This window comes from Scyliorhinus canicula, chromosome 14 (assembly GCF_902713615.1).
Source record: "Scyliorhinus canicula chromosome 14, sScyCan1.1, whole genome shotgun sequence".
Lineage (NCBI taxonomy): Eukaryota > Metazoa > Chordata > Chondrichthyes > Carcharhiniformes > Scyliorhinidae > Scyliorhinus > Scyliorhinus canicula.
The window spans coordinates 33,241,584-33,262,065 of NC_052159.1; the positions used below are offsets into that span (position 1 = coordinate 33,241,584).

General features: G+C 46.3%; 1 protein-coding gene across 2 annotated transcripts in view; it reads right to left on the reverse strand.

The window, feature by feature from the left end:
* LOC119977389 (mitochondrial ornithine transporter 1-like) overlaps positions 1-20,482 on the reverse strand; it is a 57,941-nt gene that overhangs the window by 8,372 nt on the left and 29,087 nt on the right. For both annotated transcript variants that reach the window (XM_038818240.1, XM_038818239.1), the window contains 4 exons: positions 13,725-13,851; positions 5,562-5,820; positions 2,985-3,125; positions 510-682 (listed from right to left, as the gene is read on the reverse strand). In XM_038818240.1, coding sequence (XP_038674168.1) covers positions 510-682; positions 2,985-3,125; positions 5,562-5,820; positions 13,725-13,794 — 643 coding nt within the window. In that variant the 5' untranslated portion in view covers positions 13,795-13,851. The remainder of the gene's footprint in view (positions 1-509; positions 683-2,984; positions 3,126-5,561; positions 5,821-13,724; positions 13,852-20,482) is intronic.

A 20,482-nucleotide genomic window follows, 5' to 3' on the forward strand; every position in this document is an offset into this window, starting at 1 on the left:
GAACCGGTACCTGATCAAAGTGTGTTTATTGTAGAGAATGCAAGAGTTTCCCCTGAATTTGTGATAAACCAAATTGGTTTAAACCATTTTTTTAAGTGCCCAGTTTTTAAACAATTAGTAAAGCAACCTTTAGCATTTGCCAATTTCTGAGCCAGTGGGATGCCGTGTAACAGACTGTCAAATCCAATTATCCTTGAAATGGATTTGCCAGCCAGTAACATATCACCTCAAATGGCTACCCTACAATGAATACAAATGAAGAATGCTGCTCCTCCTTCCAATTTTATGAATCATTCTTGATGGGTGTTGTTTAAATTTGCATTTCAGCCTTTTGATTTTAGAATAACGGCTACTAATTTTGTGAATCGGTCACTTTGTTACGACAAACAAACAGTTTAAGAACTGCAACTGTTTGGTTTCTATCTGCTTCCAGCTTGCAATTTTATTCTCTTGTAATAAATACTGCCTCTCTCCTTCCCTTCTCCCAACCACCTCCTTCAGGTACTTACCTAGCTCATCTTTGGACTGGCCCCCAGTAGTAAAGAGGGTGCGACTGAATTCATAGCCACCAAAGAAAAAAAAGTAGCCAGGCATTTCCCTCATCAAAGTGCTCGACAGACCTTGGTACAAGCCAAGAGGACCATCCGTTTTCAAAACATTTCTGATCACTGCCCAAACTGTGCTAAAAGGAGAAGAAAAAGAAAAGTGTGTAAATTAGTATCTGAAAGTGGTTGACAGTTCGTTGTCACCAACAGATAATGCAGTTTTAATGCCTCGCAGGTAAATGTATACAACCTGCTCCCAGACCACCTCCTCACAATTCCTCTTAAGGTAGGCTCTGAGACAAAGATCACACACAGAGCTACCCTCTCCTCCTAGTTTCATTTGCTACCTCTATTTGATTGCCCAGTGTCAGAGCTCAATCTCTTCAGTCTGTGGTATAGCATGATGGGGGAAAATCAACAGAATTGGTTAAAAAAAACCTGCCACAGTTCACTGCATCACATGACGCTAACTCTCCTGTTTCCAATGAAACAATTAATGCTTGGTAAAACCTTGATGCACAAATGAAAAGATGCCAGCTTTCCAGCCAGAACACTAGCACTTTAATGGGTTGGATTACAGCCCCAATCAGTATTTTTAAGATTGACATCAAAATCTGCAATGACTTAAAAGATAACCACGTTGGACAGAATTTTATACAGGATCTAGTGGTCAAATTCCTCCGGTGATTTGCAGCAAGATCACTCTTCAGTTTGCAGTGTCTTTTGAAACCCAATATGCCATCAAGTACAGTAAGCACATGAATTTTTATTACTTTGCTGTTTAATTAAACATCTCATTAATTCCTTTTGGGTATTTCACATTAATGTTTTTAAACTATAAGTGTCCCTGGTGGAGTAAGAACCAGAATGTACACAATTAGTTATGTTCCAAAATAAAAGGTACATTCCTTACTAAATTACTTAATCTGTTGAAGGAGGAAACTATCTTAATCTATGATCTGGAGTCCACAAGATAGAGGAGCAGAATTAAGCCATTTGGCCCATCGGGTCTGCTCCACCATGCGATCGTGGCTGTAGGTTTGTCATCCCCATTCTCCTGCCTTCACCCCATAACCGCTGATCCCCTTCCCTTATTAATCAAGAACCTACCTATCTCTGTCTTAAAGGCACTTTGACTTGGTCTCCACAGCCTTCTGCAGCAATGCTTTCTACAGATTCACGATCCTCTGGCTTGGATCATCCCTTCAGTCTGGGGCTGTGCCCTCGGGTTCTAGTCTTTCCTACTAGTGGAAACACCTCCTCCACGTATTTTACTAATGGCAGAGTTCAGGACAGTCCGTTCTGAAATAATTTCATTTTGCCTTGCAACCAGCTTGCAGTAGTGTATTCTGTCGGCCTGCCCAACCGTGTTCGAGTTAAATTAATGGATGGAAATCTGCAAGTAAGCATCCGATGATTTCCTGGTATGACCCTTCAGTGGGTACAGAAGTTTGCCTGCCAGAAACATGATTTTGTTAAATCTTCCCTGTACATTGTGCACCTAATTCGGGGTTCATGTTATCGAATAACAAAATACATTAGCTACCCCTCCCCCTGTCTCCTTGCATCAAAAACCATTCCACAGCCAAGAGATTATACAGGTTATCGTCTGCAAATATGGCTTTGTTCATGGAACAGAACAAGATGACACAATAAAAAAAGAACATGTTGGAAAAACTCAGCAGGAATACTCAAAGGGGTTTCTCGCCGTGGGGCAAGGGTCAGCTTTCCACGTAGTGTCTTTTTCCCCTACCGGCAAGGAAACATAATCTGCTCATCTGCTACATAGAGAAAATGCTACAACGGAGATTATTCCTCCTCATTTATGATTTCTGCTAAATTTTCTTTCTGTGCCCTCTCCATGGTTTTCATCTTGCGGCGTGTCACGCACATGTGCACAGTTTGGAGATGATCTCCAAACTGCCTCTCAGGCTTTAGCCAGTGCTGCCACTCAATCGAAATGGAGGAGAGGTTAAAGCTGCACGGACGCGCTCATTTTCCCTGTCTTTCTGGTGCTCTTAAGAAGTGTCACTGACACACCACAGCTCAGGTGACAGGGCTGCTGAAATCAGCTGCTTACAGATGGATGAATAATGAACACACACTTTCTCACCACACATCCCATCCTAAAATTTAGATTTGATCAATGACAGGAACTCACTCAATAGGAATGACATTCAGGAATACATTTAAATCCAAGTTAGGTTTTATTTGTATTCTATGGACTGTAGAGTTATACCAGCTACTAACCAGTGGCCTGAACAAGCAAACTGGGATACATTTGCCCATTCCCCATTTTGTACTTTGATAAGTGATTTTGAAATATACTTTTATACAGTCCAGCCCAACTTTAATCTAGATATAAAATAGGGAATACCACATGTGACAGTGCATTAAGTTTGTTAAAAATAAGATGCCCAGAAACAAAAATGGACGTACCTGGGATGTCCTTTTTCTAGCTTGCCCGAGGATTTCATTTCATGCATTGCTTGAAGACGACATTTGACCAGCTCTGTTGGGCAAATGGCCAATGAGGCAAACACGGATGCAAATGAGCCAGAAGCTGCTTTCTGTACATCACTGAAATGGCAGATGTACAGATAGTGAAAAGATGATCAAAAATATTCCTCCAACAGTTGGACAAGTTCAGGGCTAGATCCTGCAACACTCTACCTTGGAATACAAAACTGCTACCCCAGCCTAAGCCTATCGGAAACTTTGCCAATCATATGTAAGGTTTACCAGCCTGAAACGTTCCCCCTTCATCTGTAGCTTTCATTGATGGCCAATATTCTTATTTCAGTCTCAGAAGGAGACTTAAATAAAGAGACACCCTCTTGGGGTGGCACAGTGGTTAGCTCTGCTGCCTCAGCACCGAGGACCCATGTTCAATTCTGACTTCAGTTTTCACATTCTTCCTGTGTCTGCGTGGGTTTCCTCCGGGTGCTCCGGTTTCCTCCCCCAGTCCAAAGATGTGCAGGTTAGGTGGATTGTCCATGATAAATTGCCCCGTAATGTCCAGGGGCCGGATTCTTCGGCTGCACCCTGCGCAAGCTCACCACAGGCAGGTTGGGAACCATGTTAACGGTCCAGTGCCCTCGGGCAAGAATTTCCGGTCGCCAGGTGGGCACAGCCGAAGAATCTCACCCCAAAGGTTAGGTGGGGTTACGGGGAAAGGACGGGGGGGTTGGGCCTAAGTAGGGCACTTTTTCAGAGGGTCGGTGCAGACTCAATGGGTCGAATGGCCCCCTTCTGCCATGGAGGGATTCCATGAAGGAAACAATGAATATTCATCTCAAACATTAAAAGCCATCACTCAACTTAAGTATTACTAATGAATAAATTTAATAGGAGGGTGCGGCACCACAACATGTTTTACACAATTTCCCTTCTATTTTTCAGAGTTTGTATTATGCATCATCAAGGTAATCCTTTAGTGTCAAAATATGCATGAACATCAATATCAAGGATGTCTTTAGACAGTGTTAAATCTATAAATTAATATCTAGAATAATGGCTACCTTGGATTATTTGGGACTTTTATCAGACATTTACTACCAGTTGGTCCATCTGTGCTGCTTGAAAAAGGTGGTGAAAGTTTCTAATTCCCACCACCCTCTTGGTTGAAACAAGTTTTCCCAACTCCCCACTAATCCTTCCACTAATGACATTAAATCTACGTTCCTGATTACAGACCTCTGTCCAGGACCCTCACAATTTTAACCACCTTGGTTAAATCTCCCCTCAGTCCCTTGTGTTTCAAAGGAATCAACCGTAGCCTACCCAAGTTTCCTCCTAGCTACACCTCCTAGTCCTGACAAAAGAATCTTCTAGGAAACCTCTCTATGTGATCCCCCTTGATTTTATACAGGAGTTGCATTTAATTAGCATTTCCGTGCTGGCATGTGCGGCAGAGATCAGAGACGAGACTTCATGGTGGATGGATGAAAGTGAAGAAACCACAACTGCAAGTTTATTAACAAATACATGGCAGTTCATTTGCAAGTTCTGAAGCTAGAATATACTAATTTGTCTACTGGCATTTTTAATTCATATGGTTTTCATGTGCTAGAGTTTGAGGTGACCAAGCCACAAGAATTGGCAACACTTTGGTGGGGGTGTTTTCTTGCATTAACAAGAGGCACTTGAACAGTTGCCATTTGCTAACTGATGTTGCAGGTACAAGATATGCATCAACACCAGAAAAGCTCAAAATTAAACTTCCACATATAAAGTTCGGAGGGTGCAGAAGACTGCAGTTTTGTTATGTCCATATTCAAAGCCTTCAACTGGATGTATGCTTGGTTTACTTCGATTTTATTTGAGGGCATGTGACCCTCTAACATCTTTCTTCTGGTGTGCTAGGGCTGTACAGCTCTCTCAGCGATGAGGATCTGTGGGGAAACTGCCCTTCAGCCTATTGTTCAGTAGCTTCAGGTGAGTGACCGTCAGTAAGCAACTACTCTCCCTCCAGTTTTATTTCCCACCATGCGGAGCCTGGTGCCTCGTCACAATGGGAAAGGTGAGACTGGAACTCAGTTGAATAGCAGGATCAAACCCATAACTTGCATTATACCCATTATGCAATGTGGGAGACCGCATGACCTCATCACTTCCCTGCAGTTGTTATTTCATCACTCTCAGGCATCAGTTTTTGCTCCCGATTTGCTAGTCTAGTTTGGGTTTTAAGTGAATCCAAGCCTAAAATTTGTATAAACGCAAGACTTTTAAAAAAATTTAGAGTACCCAATTCTTTTTTTCCAATTAAGGAGCAATTTAGTGTGGCCAATCCACCTAACCTGCACATCTTTGGGTTGTGGGGGTGAAACCCAACCCCCACAGACATGGGGAGAACGTGCAGACGCTACACAGACCAAGGGCCGGGATCGAACCTGGGTCCGGAGCTCCGTAGGCAGCAGTGCTAACCACAGAGCCACCGTACCGCCCTTGTTTGACACAAGACAGACAGCAACTCATCAAGCAACTAGATTCAAATATGAATTAAGTGACCATTACCTGAGCTCAGCTCTGCTGTCCATTCCAGACAGATTTCTCACAATTCTTTGGCAAAACCCATATGATAGGAATAGCACAGCATTCTCTGATATATGAGCCATTAGGGCCGGAGTAGTGCCTTGGTAGAATCCTCGAATGCCACGTTCCTTGTATGTCTTTACAGTACAGTCCAGAACATTTTTGTACATGTAGGAGAAGGTCTGCATCTTCACTTTTACAGTATCAAAGGGTTGACCCGTATAAACACAAGCAACTCCACCTGCAATTCACAATGTGCATAAACTTAACAAACAACCTCATTATTTTGAAAGCAAGGCTACCACCTGGAAAACTTACTGTTTCTCTCTCTGCTACTTGACCAGCTGCGCATTTACAGCATCTTCTAGTTTTATTTATTATAGAACTCTGCCAGATACACCATCAGTACTTCACCACAATCCCCAGGTAACCTGATGTTAGAGTGACATTCTCACACTGCAATATAAATCGAATGATCACATGTCCCTAAAACTGATGCAGGTCGTTGGGAGTGTTGCATTGTGGAGAATCAGTCCGCTTATTGGCACAAATCTAAATCCCTATAGCAGTGAGTAGTTCGTAGCTAGGATGAAAAGATCACAAAATTACAAGCTTTCCTCCAATATCATTGTCGTACGCCTACCTGTGCTTGCTCAAAGACATCTGTATTTCAGATGACGGGAGTGTTCGACCTTCCAAGTGCAAGTCATGTGGCGCTCGCGATGCCACTTGTTCATGGCTGTGGCAACACCAGTGCAACAGTAGCTTCCGCTTCCAGCTAGGGAATTTTCTTTTTCAAAATACTGGCAAAAATCTTCCCATTTCCTGATCATTGGAGGTGGAACGTACGTGGGGAGATGCGCTTAAGAAAACACCAGAAACCCTACCCTGCAGTGTCCTGAGAATTTAAACGTCTGATGAGCTGATTCCATGCCAGCCTTTGTGAATGTCCCTGACTCGGAGTTTGGGGTGGACAACTTGGGCTAGATATGCTCAATTTGCCTGCATACTTCCCCTGGAAATATTAGGCAGCTTAAAACTTGGTCCAACAGACCATATCTCAACTGACCATCAAAATCAACATCCACCACACCAGCCAACCAGACTACCTATTCACCCTTCTGACCACTCACACACTGAACACTCATTCATTAAAAAAACTTACCTGAACATGACACTGTGCGACCCATTTCTCTGGTGTCGGGATCAGAAGAAATGCGTTGTATTGCCGGGTCGATAAGAACTTCTCAGGTAACGGCAGTTGATGCCCAACTTTCTGGGCGGCACGATGGCAGAGTGGTTAGCACTACTGCCTCACAGCACCAGGGAACCGGGTTTGATTCTGACCGCGGGTGACTGTCTGTGTGGAGTTTGCATTTTCTCCCAGTGTCTCCATGGGTTTCCTCAGAGTGCTCCGGTTTTCTCCCACAGTTCAAAGATGTGCAGTTTAGGTGGACTTTTTAAAAAATATATTTTTATTCTCCTCCTTTTCACATTTTCTCCCAAATTTACACCCACCAACAATAAACAACAATCAGCAACAAATATATCAATCCCCATAACAATAACAACGATCCCATCCTCCAACCAACCCCCAAACATTAGCCCGCATATTTACATAAACAAATGACAAAAAGGAATCAAGAGATTACCCAGACACCCTTAATACACACAGCCCTCCTCCCCTCCAACCCTAACTAATGTTCGATGTTATCCAGTTCTTGAAAGCGCATAATGAATAATTCCCATGAATTGTAGAACCCCTCCTCCGTCCTTCCCCTCAGTTCAAACTTAACCTTCTCAAGAGTCAAGAATTCCAACAGGTCCCCTTGCCACGCAAGGGCACAGGGTGGAGAGGATGCTCTCCATCCCATCAGGATCCGCCTTCGGGCGATCAACAAGGTGAAGGCTACGATATCTGCCTCCACACCCATTTCCAACCCTGGCTGGTCCGACACCCCAAATATGGCCTCCCGGGGATCCGGGTCCAGTTTCACGTGCACCACCTTGGAAATTACCCTAAAAACCTCCTTCCAGTAATCCTCTAGCTTTGGACAGGACCAAACCATATGAACGTGATTAGCTCCCCCCCCCCCCGCAACGCTCACACACATCTTCTACTCCTTCAAAGAATCGGCTCATCCTCACCCTCATGTGTGTGGTGTCCACATCCTGGTGTGCTCCGTACACCACCTTCAGCTGTATCAGCCCCAACCTCGCACACGAGATGGAGGCATTTACTCTCCGGAGCACCTCACACCAGACCCCCTCCTCTATAACCTCTCCCAACTCTTCCGCCCACTTTGCTTTGATCCCTTCCAGTCGTGCCTTGTCCTCGTCCAAAATAGCTCCGTACACTGCTGACACTACCCCCTTCCCCAGTCCCCAGCAATGTGGAGGCCGGTTCCTCCGGGAAGCTCTGCATCTCCTTTCTGGCAAAATCTCAAACCTGCATGTATCTAAACATTTTTCCCTGCTCCAGCCCATACTTCGCTTCCAGCTCCCTCAATCCTGCAAACCGACCCCCAAGAAACAAATCTTTTAGCGTCTTAATCCCCTTCTCTTCCCATTTCTGGAAATTTCCATCCCACCTCCTTGGCTCAAATCTGTGGTTCCCCCAACCCGGCATTTCCCTTGACCCTGCCCCCAACCCGAAGTGTTGGCGAAACTGCCTCCAGATTTTCAATGAAGCTATTATTACCGGACTCCCCGAGTATTTCCCCAGAGCTATCGGGAACGGCGCTGTTGCTAGTGCTTTGAGTCCCGACCCCCTGCACAAACTCTCCTCCATTCTGACCCACTGGGAATCAATCCCTCTGACCCAGCTCTGCACCTTCTCCACATTCGCCACCCAGCAGTGATACATCAGGTTTGGAAGCCCCAAACCCCCTGCCTGCCTTCCCCTCTGTAGCAGCACCTTTCGCACTGGCCACCTTCCCTCCCCATATAAACAAGGTAATCCTTCCCTCAATCTCCCTGAAAAAAGTCTTTGGCAGGAAAATCGGTAGGCATTGAAAAATAAACAGAAATCGCAGCAACACAATCATTTTAACCGCCTGTAGCCGACCCACCAGTGGCAGCGGGAGACCATCCCACCTCGCCAGGTCGGCTTTCACTCTCCCCACCAAACTAGTGATGTTGTACCTGTGAAGCCTCCCCAATTCCCGGGCAACCTGCACCCCCAGATACCTAAAGTAAGTCCCTGCCCTACAGAATGGCAGCACCCCCATCCCTGCCCCCACCCCCGTCCGAGACACCACAAAATACTCACTCTTGTCTAGGTTCAGCTTGTACCTCGAGAAAGCCCCAAATACCCGCAGTAGCTCTAATATTCCCCCTATCGACACATTCGGTTACGACACATATAACAGCAAGTCGTCGGCATATAAGGACACCCTATGCTCTATGCCCCCCCCCCCCCCCCCCCGCACTATTCCTTTCCATACCCCCCGAACTTTTAATGCGGTGGCCAACGGCTCAATCGCAAGTGCAAACAGCAGGGGGGACATAGGACACCCCTGCCTCGTCCCACGGTGGAGAGAAAACTATCTCGAGCTGATGTTGTTTGTGCGGACACTCGCCCTCCTCATATAGTAGCTTTACCCAGTTCACAAATCTTGATCCAATCCCAAACCGCTCAAGAACTGCCATCAAGTACCCCCATTCTACCAGGTCAAATGCCTTCTCGGCGTCCAATGCCACAACCACCTCTGTTTTCTTCCCTTGCTACGGTGCCATAAAGACGTTCAAAACCCTCCTAATGTTCGAAAAAAGCTGTATCCCTCTCACGAACCGTGTCTGATCTCACCTACCCCTTTGGGTGGCACTCCTCCAGCCTACCCGCCAGTACCTTCGCCAATACTTTTGCGTCCATATTCAGAAGTGATATGGGCCTATATGACCCACACTCCGTCAGATCCTTATCTTTTTTTAGCAACAGTGAAATCTATGCCTGCCCCACGGTTTGTGGCAACACTCCCTTCCCTATCGCCTCTTCAAAATCCCCACCATCAGGGGTGCCAACTTATCCTTAAATTTTTTATAATATTCCACCGGAAACCCATCCGGCCCTGCCACCTTCCCCGACTACATCCGCCCAATCGCATCCTTTATCTCCTGCTCCACTATTGCTCCTTCTAATGTAGCCCTGTCCCCCTCCCCTAGCCTCGGGTACTCCAACCCATCTAGAAATTCCTGTATTTCACGGTCTCCCCCGGGTGGCTCTGACCTGTACAACCTCTCATAAAACTCCTCAAAAACCTTGTTAATCCGCTCCGGAGCCACCACCAACTTCCCTGTCCTATTCCTCACCTGAAGAATTTCCCTTGCCACTGCTTCCCTCAGAGCTAACATACGCCTTATCTCCATGTTCATAAACTGCACCCCGTGCTCGTCTCAGTTGGCGCACCACCTTCCTGGTGGACAGTTGGTCGAAGCTCGCCTGTAGCTCCTTCCTCTTTTACAGCTTTGCTGGGTCCCCATCCTCCGCATAACTCCTATCTGCCTCCAACATCTCATCTATTATCCTCTGCCGCTCCAACCTCTCCTCTTTGTCCACCCAGGCCTTAAACAAAATGACCTCACCCCATACCACCACATTTAGAGCCTCCCAGACAACTGCCTTCGACACCTCACCTGTACAGTTGAAACCTACATATTCCTTAATTACCTTTTCAATTTTCTCACAGAACACTTGGTTCCCCAAAAGCTCCACATTCAGTTTTCACCCGGCCTCTGCACTACCCCCATCTTCAGTACCATATCCACCCAATGCGGAGCGTGATCTGACACTGCAATTGCCGAGTATTCCGACCCCTTAACCCCAGCCAGCAAAGCCTTCCCCACCGCAAAGAAGTCGATCCGCGAGTATACCCGATGGACTGCTGGGACAACGAGTACTCCCATTCCCTTGGGTGCAGGAACTTCCAAGGGTCCACCCTCCCATTTCCACCATTAGCCCAGCCAGCGCCTTTGCCCCCCCCCCCCCCCTCCCCCCGGGGACCAGCGAGCGAGGCTGTGATCTGTCCAACCTTGGCTCCTGCACCAAGTTCCAGTCACCACCCCACTATCAGTTTGTGTGTGTCCAAGTCGGGAATGGCCCCAAACACCTTCTCCGCGAATCCCACATCATCCCAATTGGGACCGTATACACTTAACAGCGCCACTAACCTCCCCTCCAGTGCCCCTGTCACAATCACATATCTACCCCCCTGATCTGCCACCACCTTCTCCATCTGGAAGTGTACCCTTTTGCTGACCAACACCGCTACCCCTCGAGCCATTCCGTCAAATCCAGAGTGAAACACCTGACTAACTCAGCCCTAGTCTCACCTGGTCCTTCACCCTCAAGTGAATCTCCTGCAGCATTGACACATCGGCTTTCAAACTTTTAAGACGCGCAAGCACCCTTGACCTCTTGACCGGATCTCCTAGCCCTCTCATGTTCCACGTGACTATCCTGACTGGGGATCTCTCTCAACCCCCCCTCCCCCACCCTATCCACCATCATCATACTACCCAGGCCCTGTCCATTGTTAACACCGAAACCCCCCCCCAAAAGACCCCCCTACATTTCCCCTTGAAAAAACATCTCTCAGCATCAATTCCCCCCCCCCCCCCCCCCCCACCTCACAGGCCCATTGAAGCCTGCTATCCAGGCTCCAACGTCCACAACCCTCCTCTCACCTCCGTTCACTAGCTGACTTTAGTTAGCTAGCGCGGGTGGCTCCCCCCGCCAAGATATATTGTCCCCTTCCACCCAGTCCCAGAGAAAGAAAAAAGAAAACCAACAATCCAATCCATACAATTCACTAACATAAGATTTAACCGTCGCAACACAGAACGCCAATTCACAAAACCATTAACTTGAACTCTATTACAATGCAAAGAGTAGATTACAATACACATCAGTAAAAAGAAAGTTGTAGCATTTATACATTTCCCAGCTGTTCAAACACAGTCCCTCTTCCAGTTCCGCTCCTCACGTCTGTCCCAAGCCTTAGGCCCTCACGAACGCCTCAGCCGCCTCCACTGTCTCAAATTTTGGGTTTCAAAAACCTGAGGGCTGTCAAAGCTGGCACCTTCTCCTTCATGCAGTACTTATGGAAGCAGATCATTACTGCTCTTGGCGGCTCATTCACCTTGGGCTTTGGCCTTAATGACCGATGAGCTCGGTCCAGCTCGTACTGGGAGGAGTTCTCACCCTCTCCCATCAGCTCCGCCAACTTCTTAGCGAAGTACTCTGTTGGCCTTTAGCCCTCTGTCCCTTCGGGCAAGCCCACAATTCTCAGATTGTGCCGTCTCGAGCGGTTCTCCAAGTCCTCGAGCTTTGCTTGGAGTCCTCTGTTGACCTCCACAGCTCGTCCCCCATCGAGGTGACCTGGTCGCTGTGCTGTGACATGGCCTCCTCCACTTCCTTCATCTTCTTGCCCTGCTCTCTCACCTCGGCCGATGTCTTTGCCACAGCTACCTTCACCGGGGCGATTGCCTCCTCCACTAATGATTTCAATGCGCCCGCCGTCTCCTTCCTCAAGGCTTCCATGTGCCTCGCAAACTGCTTTTCCAGCTCCACCGCCATCACCTCGGTCATCTTTTCCACCGTAAGTAGTACGGCCCCACCATGCGGTCCAGCATCCGCCATCTTGTCAGCGCTTTTGCTGGTCCTCTCATTCAACGACGAACACAGGTTTTCTTCCTTCTTCATGGTTGCTTTTCACATCCTCTAACTTATTATTTCTTCTCGCTTTCTTCAATCCGAAAATAACTAAATAATTATTTTCACAAACTTTCCCCCAAAAATTCCAAAGTCAGGAAATCTCTTCCCCCGGGGACCGGATTTCAAACTCCTCAAAGATCCTTTTTCAGTGGGAGCCACCCAGTGTGCTCTAGTCCCCCTCTACATCGTCTTCTGGACTCAGGCCTGCCATCTCGATTGCCTCGCCTCGTGTCAAGCTCCGTCGCAGGTTAGGTGGATTGACCATGCTAAATTACCCTTTAGTATCCAAAAGGTTAGGTGGGTTTACTGGGTTAAGGGGATAGGATGGGCCTGACCCTAGTGTGGGTGCTCTTTCAGAGGGTCAGTGCAGACCCGATGGGCAGAATGGCCTTCTTCTGCACTGTAGGAATTCTATGATTCCTCACTTTGTATTTCAACAGATTTGAGATGAAGGCTCACATTTCATTAGCTTCTGGTTACTTTTTGTATCTGCTCATTTATTTCCTGGTATTATAGCTAGTGGGCCTGGATCTCATGGTCAGCTACAATACATAGTACCAGAGAAGATATAGTCTGATACAAAAACATTACTTAAAGAGTCTAATGAATTGTGGGCCTTTATCTCCAGCTAGTTGAAGTACAATATGCATCAGCTATAATTCATGTGAAGGGTATTGAGGAATATGGATCAAAATTAGATAAATGGAGTTGAAGTGCTGATCAGAGCTGATCTTACAATGGCGGAATAGGCTCAATGGGGCTAATAAAAATAATTCCAATCAGGAATAATGGTTTTGCGACCCTGTATCTGTGTTTCAAAAACCTGAGGGCTGTCAAGCGTTAGGAAGGCTATAGGAGAAAATACATTCTATTACCATGTGATTCAAAAGCACACATTGTAGCTTGCAAATAATTCCAATCAACAGTGACACCTACTGATCTATCAAAGACATTGTTAATCTTTCCACAACCCCACCAAGTTGCACTTCGGTAGACATTGTTGCAGACAACCCACAACTGTTTTAATTCCCCCTTCCCAACATTACTGAGTTGTCTGAACTATGTAGGTGTAAGTAGACGAAAGGGAATACATTTTAGATAAAAAGTAACTACATGGACAGCTCTCAACCTTGACCCAATCTCTCACGTTTTGCAACACCAGCCCAGCAAAAGGGGAGGAAAAAGAAAACATTTTGGAAAAGGGTCAATGCAATATTCTCCAAGGTGTGGGAGGCTGCCAATGTACCAACACTGCACATGAGAGAGAGAGAGAGTCCTGCAGGAGAACAAATGGGCAATCTCTTAACAAGGACAAGGTGTCCCAGTCAATAATGTCCATGTCAATAAAGTACTTTTTTGAAGTGTTGTTACGAACTATACACATGCGCACATTTGCTTTCTCTTTAAAAGAAGGGACAAGCTGCCGTTACCTGTAGCTCCTGCAGTGAGATCGATAGCACCTTGCACATGAGGCTTCAGCCCTTTCTTTTCCTGTGGCATGTTGGTTGGTCTGTTATCCAGTGAATGGCTCACTTAATAAATCAGAAAGGTGATATTCTATGGAAAAACAAAATTAAAATAAAGTGGAAACATTCATTCAGTTGGTCATGGACTTTAAGCAAACAGCACAATAAACTAACAGCTTGAAATAAAAAAAAGAGAAAATGCTGGATGAAGTCAGCAGGTCTGCAACATCTGTCGAGGGGGTAACAGAATTAACCATGTGACTCTTCCTCCAAGGACTCGAAATAACGGTTTCTCTCTCCACAGATGCTGACAGACCTGCTGAGTTTAGCCAGCATTTTCTATTTTTAAATTCAGATTTCCAGCATCTGCAGTATTTTGCTTTTCAACTCATTTGTTTTCACGGTCAGAGAGCTCACCGACACTGGCACAGTATAAACCAGGGGTGGGCAAACTACGGCCCGCGGGCCGCATGCGGCCCGCCAAAGGTATTTCTGCGGCCCACCAAGTCATTAAAAAAAAAAAAAAAAAAAATTTTTTTTAAAAAGAATTTTCTTTTTTTTTTTTTTTAAATTTTTTGTTAAAGGTTAATGGGTGGGGGGGCTGTTGGGTTACTTACTGGTATAGGGTGGATACGTTGACTTGAGTAGGGTGATCATTGCTTGGCACAACGTCGAGGGCCGAAGGGCCTGTTCTGTGCTGTACTGTTCTATGTTCTATATGAGGCGCCCACAATCATAACCGGGTGAAGTAATTATTTTACTTAATATACTATGCGGCCCTTTGTGAATTGTGAATTTCTGAATGCGGCCCTTGCACGGAAAAGTTTGCCCACCCCTGGTATAAACCGACCTTCAAGAACATTTTCAGATACCAATCACAGAAACAAAAGCATGCACCCCATAAAGCATTTACTGAACAAAATAAGCCTATCAAATGGGAAATAGTGCACAGTTCTGTCGGTTAGTTTGGTACACATAAACCAAAAATGTCTTGGTCAAGTCACAGGATTTGAACCTAACATGCCAAAAGGTAAATTAGTGATCATGTCCACTTCCTGAACAAAATGTAAGTGATCATTTGCTCCTCATCTTCTTGTTATATGATATAGTTGATTGCAGGCAATTACCCAACACACAGAGGGTCCTTGAGAGGCTCACCGGATTCTGAAACAACAAAGTCAGATTTGGCAACAAAGGTAAAGTCGCCATAGTCCCAGATGTCCACAGGCTGCTTTCCCCTTTGAGAGGGGCAGCAGACCGGTGTGCAGTGGTGATTAAACCCGAGGATCATCACACCTCAGGCGAGGAGAGAAATTAAACTCCTACCACATACCTTCAAGGATATGGAGACAGTCACAATCCGGAGACTGAGAAAAATAATGGAAACCCGAGACGGTTACTTCAGATTCATACCCAAAAACATCACCGGCGCGTTGATGGCGAAATAACGGGGACTTCAAGGCACCATGAAGCCAATATTCATCGAATTAGAGAAGGCTTATGACAGGACGCCTATGAGGAAGTCCGCAGGTGTGCTAGAATTCAGAGAAATGTGTGTAACTTTCACTGAACGTCTCTACAAGTCGTGCCAGACATCACTAAGAAGCAGTTGGGGGGGGGGGGGGGGGGGGCAAGGAGAGGAGGTGAAAGTAGTGACAATTTCAATGTCTTGGCTCCCACCAGGGATCAACATTGAACCCATTCCTCTTCCTGATTGTCATGGATACTGCAGCTGAGTAAGTGAGACAGGGAGTGCCGGTTTATAGATTACACTGAGCAATGTGATGGGGAGGATTAGAACACGACCAAGTATCTGCAGAAAAGTCCTGGAAGACAGCGGTATGAAGATCAGCAGACCAGGGACCCAATTCATGGCCTGTCGGTTTGAGCTTCGGGAAGAGGATCAGAGTGAAAATGGGAAGATTATCGGTGAAAGCCAGGATAAAGTGAGTACTTTCGAGTACCCGGGGTCAGTGGTGGAAGAAAGTGGAAGCTTGGGAATGGAATTTCAGCAACAGATTAGCTCTGGTTGAAGTAATTAGAAAAGGTGCCTTGGAGTGAATGTCGCAGGAAATGAAACAAAGAATCTACAAGACATTTGTGAGACCAGACTGGTTATATAATGCAGAAAGGTGGACAACAACATCAAGAAGAGAGGAACAAAGACTAGATACTATATGTGGATGCGGAGGTGGATGTGTGGAATAATGGGAAAATGACAAGATCAGTAACCAGGATATCAGGGGGCCTGTCCAGATTGTGGAATTATCAAAGAAAGTGTTGTGTTTTCATACAATTTACAGTGCAGAAGGAGGCCATTCGGCCCATCGGATCTGCACCGGCTCTTGGAAAGAGCACCCTATCCAAGGTCAACACCTCCACCCTATCCCCATAACCCAGTAACCCCACCCAACACCAAGGGCAATTGTGGACACTAAGGGCAATTTATCATGGCCAATCCACCTAACCTGCACATCTTTGGATCGTGGGAGGAAACCGGAGGACCCGGAGGAAACCCACGCACACAGGGGGAGGACGTGCAGACTCTGCACAGGCAGTGACCCAAGCCGGAATCGAACCTGGGACCCTGGAGCTGTGAAGCATTTGTGCTATCCACAATGCTACCGTGCTGCCCCTGTTCTGTGACCCTGCCATTGCAATGATGTATACAGAACATCTAGTTGCTTAACTAGAACGATTTATTGATGAACACGTGGAAAGATAACAAACAGATTGCTATACAGACAAAGTTACTATGCGAGTTTGGTAAACACTCCTGGAGCTATCCTATGTGCGACTGTCTACCATCTGTACGCCTTACTACCATCTGGCGAGTCTCCCACATCATGTGACTGATGTCTGACGCCACCAGCTGGGTTGCAGGTCACATTACTAACTACATACAAAACTATTCACAGAAAGTATCCAAAAAGAGACAAACGCAATCATATTGCAGAGCAAGAGGGGTAATGTACTGAGGGAAGAGCTGGAAATGTTAAGAATTGAGAATTACGATTTTAAAAAACTGAAATTGGCTTAAAATAAAATGAAGAAAGGGATCAGTGCAGCTGTTTGAAGGGGTGTTTTGATATGCAAATTAGCATACCAATGGGAAAGAAAGGAATTACCTGTGTGACTCGGGGGAAAACAATGGGATTCAGAAGAGGTTACTTCAAAGTGGAGAGGTAAGGGAATTGGCACATATGGGCTAAAAGCCAGATCCACAGGGTGGGTAACATCAAAGGTAAAAATGATATATCCACAGAGATAACAGGAGAAATGGACACAGTACAAGCAGCTGCCATCACAGCCACACGCAGCTGCAGAAAACAGTTTTCCTGAGAACAAGTCATCTCTAAAAGATGGCTGGGTAAAATCCAAAACTCAAATAGAGCAGATTACGCCGTTGCTAAAACTGAAAATTGTTTTCCCAAACGTTAACAAGTACCCTTTGCATGGTAACTATTGGTAACAAGCTGCTAAATGTAGCTCATAGAGTTATATAAAATTGGATGTTGCTTGTAAAATGGGCCAGAGAGTTCAGGAAACATAAGGGGCGGGATTCTGCCATAATCGGCGGGGCGGGCAACTCCACCGGGACGGAGTGGCATGAATCACTCTGGCGTCGGACCACCCCGGAGTGGTTTGCGCCCCGCCGTCCAGTGGGAAAGGGGCTTGGCGCCACACCAACCGGCGCCGAAGGGCCTCCGCCAGCAGGCGTGAGTTGGCGCATGCACGGGAGTGCCAGCGTGTGCTGGCGTCATCCCCGCGCATGTGCAGAGGGCTTTGTTTCCGCACCGGCAATGGCGGACTGCTACAGCTGCCGGTGCGGGACAATAGAGTGCCCCCACAGGTCAGATACCCCCGCGCCCCCCCCCCCCCCAAGAACTCCGGAGGCCGCCAGCGCCGCCGGTAAGGGACCTACTCCAATTTACGCCGACGGGACTGGCAAAAAACGCGCAGGACTTCGGCCCATCGTGGACCGGAGAATTTGGGCAGCCCCAGGGCCCATTGAGTCACGCCGGTCCCCGCCATTTACCGAGGCGGGCGGCTCAATTCACGCTGGGGGGCCGGAGAATTTGGAGGACGGCAGGGGCGAGATTTATGCCAACCCCCGGCGATTCTCCGACCCAGTATCCGTGTGTGCATAACATCAGTCTAGTTAAGTATACTGTTGTAATGCATTTTAGTCCTTCTTGTAATATTCTTAATTAACTGACTGGACTGTTCCTCCCTGGTTTGCATATCTTTCCCACAGCAGAGCAAATTGAAAATATACACCACTGAAGAACTGTTGTTTCAAGTTGCTCTTCTGGAATTTAGGATTACCTCGCATTTAACATCAGCGAGGGTCTTAACAGAAATGGGACTGCCAGGAAGTAGAGGAGGAAGGCCTAAGACCAGAGGCAAGGGACTGAAACACAGAGGGGCTGGAAGAAGAATGGGTGACTAACAAGAGGAGATGGTGAAGGGGATCAACTGGCCCCATGTAAAATGGAAGAAAGTAACCAAAGTTAGTGTTTCATTAATTTATCCAGGAGGGTAATTGAGTCAGCATGTTAAAATTTCCATTAACATTAGTTTTGTTTGCAGTATAATTTGAAAACAGTTAAGAGTATCAATTCAGGCCTTATTGTAAATACATTATCACATGTTTTCTCAATTCCTTTGATGTATTTGCTACAACAAAATACACAGTGGCTACTTACGTCTGGTTATCAAACCAGATCAATTCTGTTGATGACAAAATGTTAAGAAACAGAAGCAATGCCCTTGGCCCAGATCACCTTGTGTCCATTGTACGGAATACATGAATGAGGGCACCAAGTCAGAGCCCGGAAAAGGTCATATTTAAACAAGTTATTCAGGAGTTAACGAGGGATGTAGTCTTATTCTTTAAACTTGTTGACTTAAATTATGTTTTTCTTTAAATTGATCTTTTCTAAACATTTGACTTTTCAATATTTGGCTATTGCTAGCAATGTGTATCCTTTATAAAGATTGACATTTATGACTGAAGAGAGACTTTGATCTGTTTTTCTGTAGAACTACGCTCAGGAGATATTTACAAAAGCAGATAAAAGCACTGGGAACAAATGTTACATTAGCAGCCCCAGATATATTGGTGGAAGTTAACATTCGCCATTTCAGAAAGGAAATGCAGCTTGCTCTCATCAAAGGAAGATTGTAAAATTTGATCAGTTTTAATATACTCCACCAAGAATTGTTGGTGGTAAGCTCCAGCCAAGTAATATTCTTACACTGTTGTGAATATACACACTTGGAATAACTCAGGTCGGTACAGCAAACGGTGGCACAGTGGTTAGCGCTGCTGCCTCTGCGCCAGGAATGTGTGTTAAATTCCAGCCTTGCACGACTGTCTGTGTAGAGTTTACACTTTCTCCCCGTGTCTGAGTGGGTTTCATCCGGGTGCTCCGGTTTCCTCCCACAGTCCAAAGATTTGCAGCCAAAAGACAAAATGATGGAAAATCTCAGCAGGTCTACCAGCATCTGTAGGGAGCAAAAAGAGCTAACCTTTCGAGTCCAGATGACCCTTTGTTGGAGCGCAAAAGATAGAACATAGAACATAGAACAGTACAGCACAGAACAGGCCCTTCGGCCCTCGATGTTGTGCCGAGCAATGATCACCCTACTTAAACCCACGTAACCCGTATACCCGTAACCCAACAATCCCCCCATTAACCTTACACTACGGGCAATTTAGCATGGCCAATCCACCTAACCCGCACATATTTGGACTGTGGGAGGAAACCGGAGCACCCGGAGGAAACCCACGCACACACGGGGAGGACGTGCAGACTCCACACAGACAGTGACCCAGCCGGGAATCGAACCTGGGACCCTGGAGCTGTGAAGCATTGATGCTAACCACCATGCTACCGTGTGGGCTTAGGTAGGGTGCTTTTTCAAGGGCTTGTGTAGACTCGATGGGCTTAATGACCTCCTGCACTGTAAATTCTATCTATCTGTCGAAGAAGGGCATTCGGCCCATCGGGTCTGCACCGATCTGCTGAAAGAACATACTACTTATGCCCACTCCCCATTCTATCCCTGTAACCTAGCTGTGCAGGGTGGGTGGATTAGCCATGCTAAATTACCCCCGAGTGCCCAGGGATGTACAGGCTAGGTTACAGGGATAGAATGGGGAGTGGGCATAAGTAGTATGTTCTTTCAGCAGATCGGTGCAGACCCGATGGGCCGAATGCCCTTCTTCGACAGATAGATAGAATTTACAGTGCAGGAGGTCATTAAGCCCATCGAGTCTACACAAGCCCTTGAAAAAGCACCCTACCTAAGCCCACACCTCCACCCTATCCCTGTAACCCCACACAACCTGACTGATTGATTGATTTATTGTCACATGTACCAAAGTACAGTGAAAAGTATTTTTCTGCGACCAAGAGAACGTACATAGTACGTACATGGTAGACAAAAGAATAATCAACAGAGTATATTGACAGGGGTGCATCCACAAATAGTGATTGGTTACAGTGCAGAACAAGGCCAAACAAGAGCAGCATAGGGCATCATGAATAGTGTTCTTACAGGGAACAGATCAGTCCAAGGGAGAGTCGTTGAGGAGTCCAGTAACTGTGGGGAAGAAGCTGTTCCTATGTCTGGATGTGCGGGTCTTCAGACTTCTGTATCTTCTGCCTGGTGGAAGGGTTTGGACACTATGGACACCTTTGGACACTATGGAG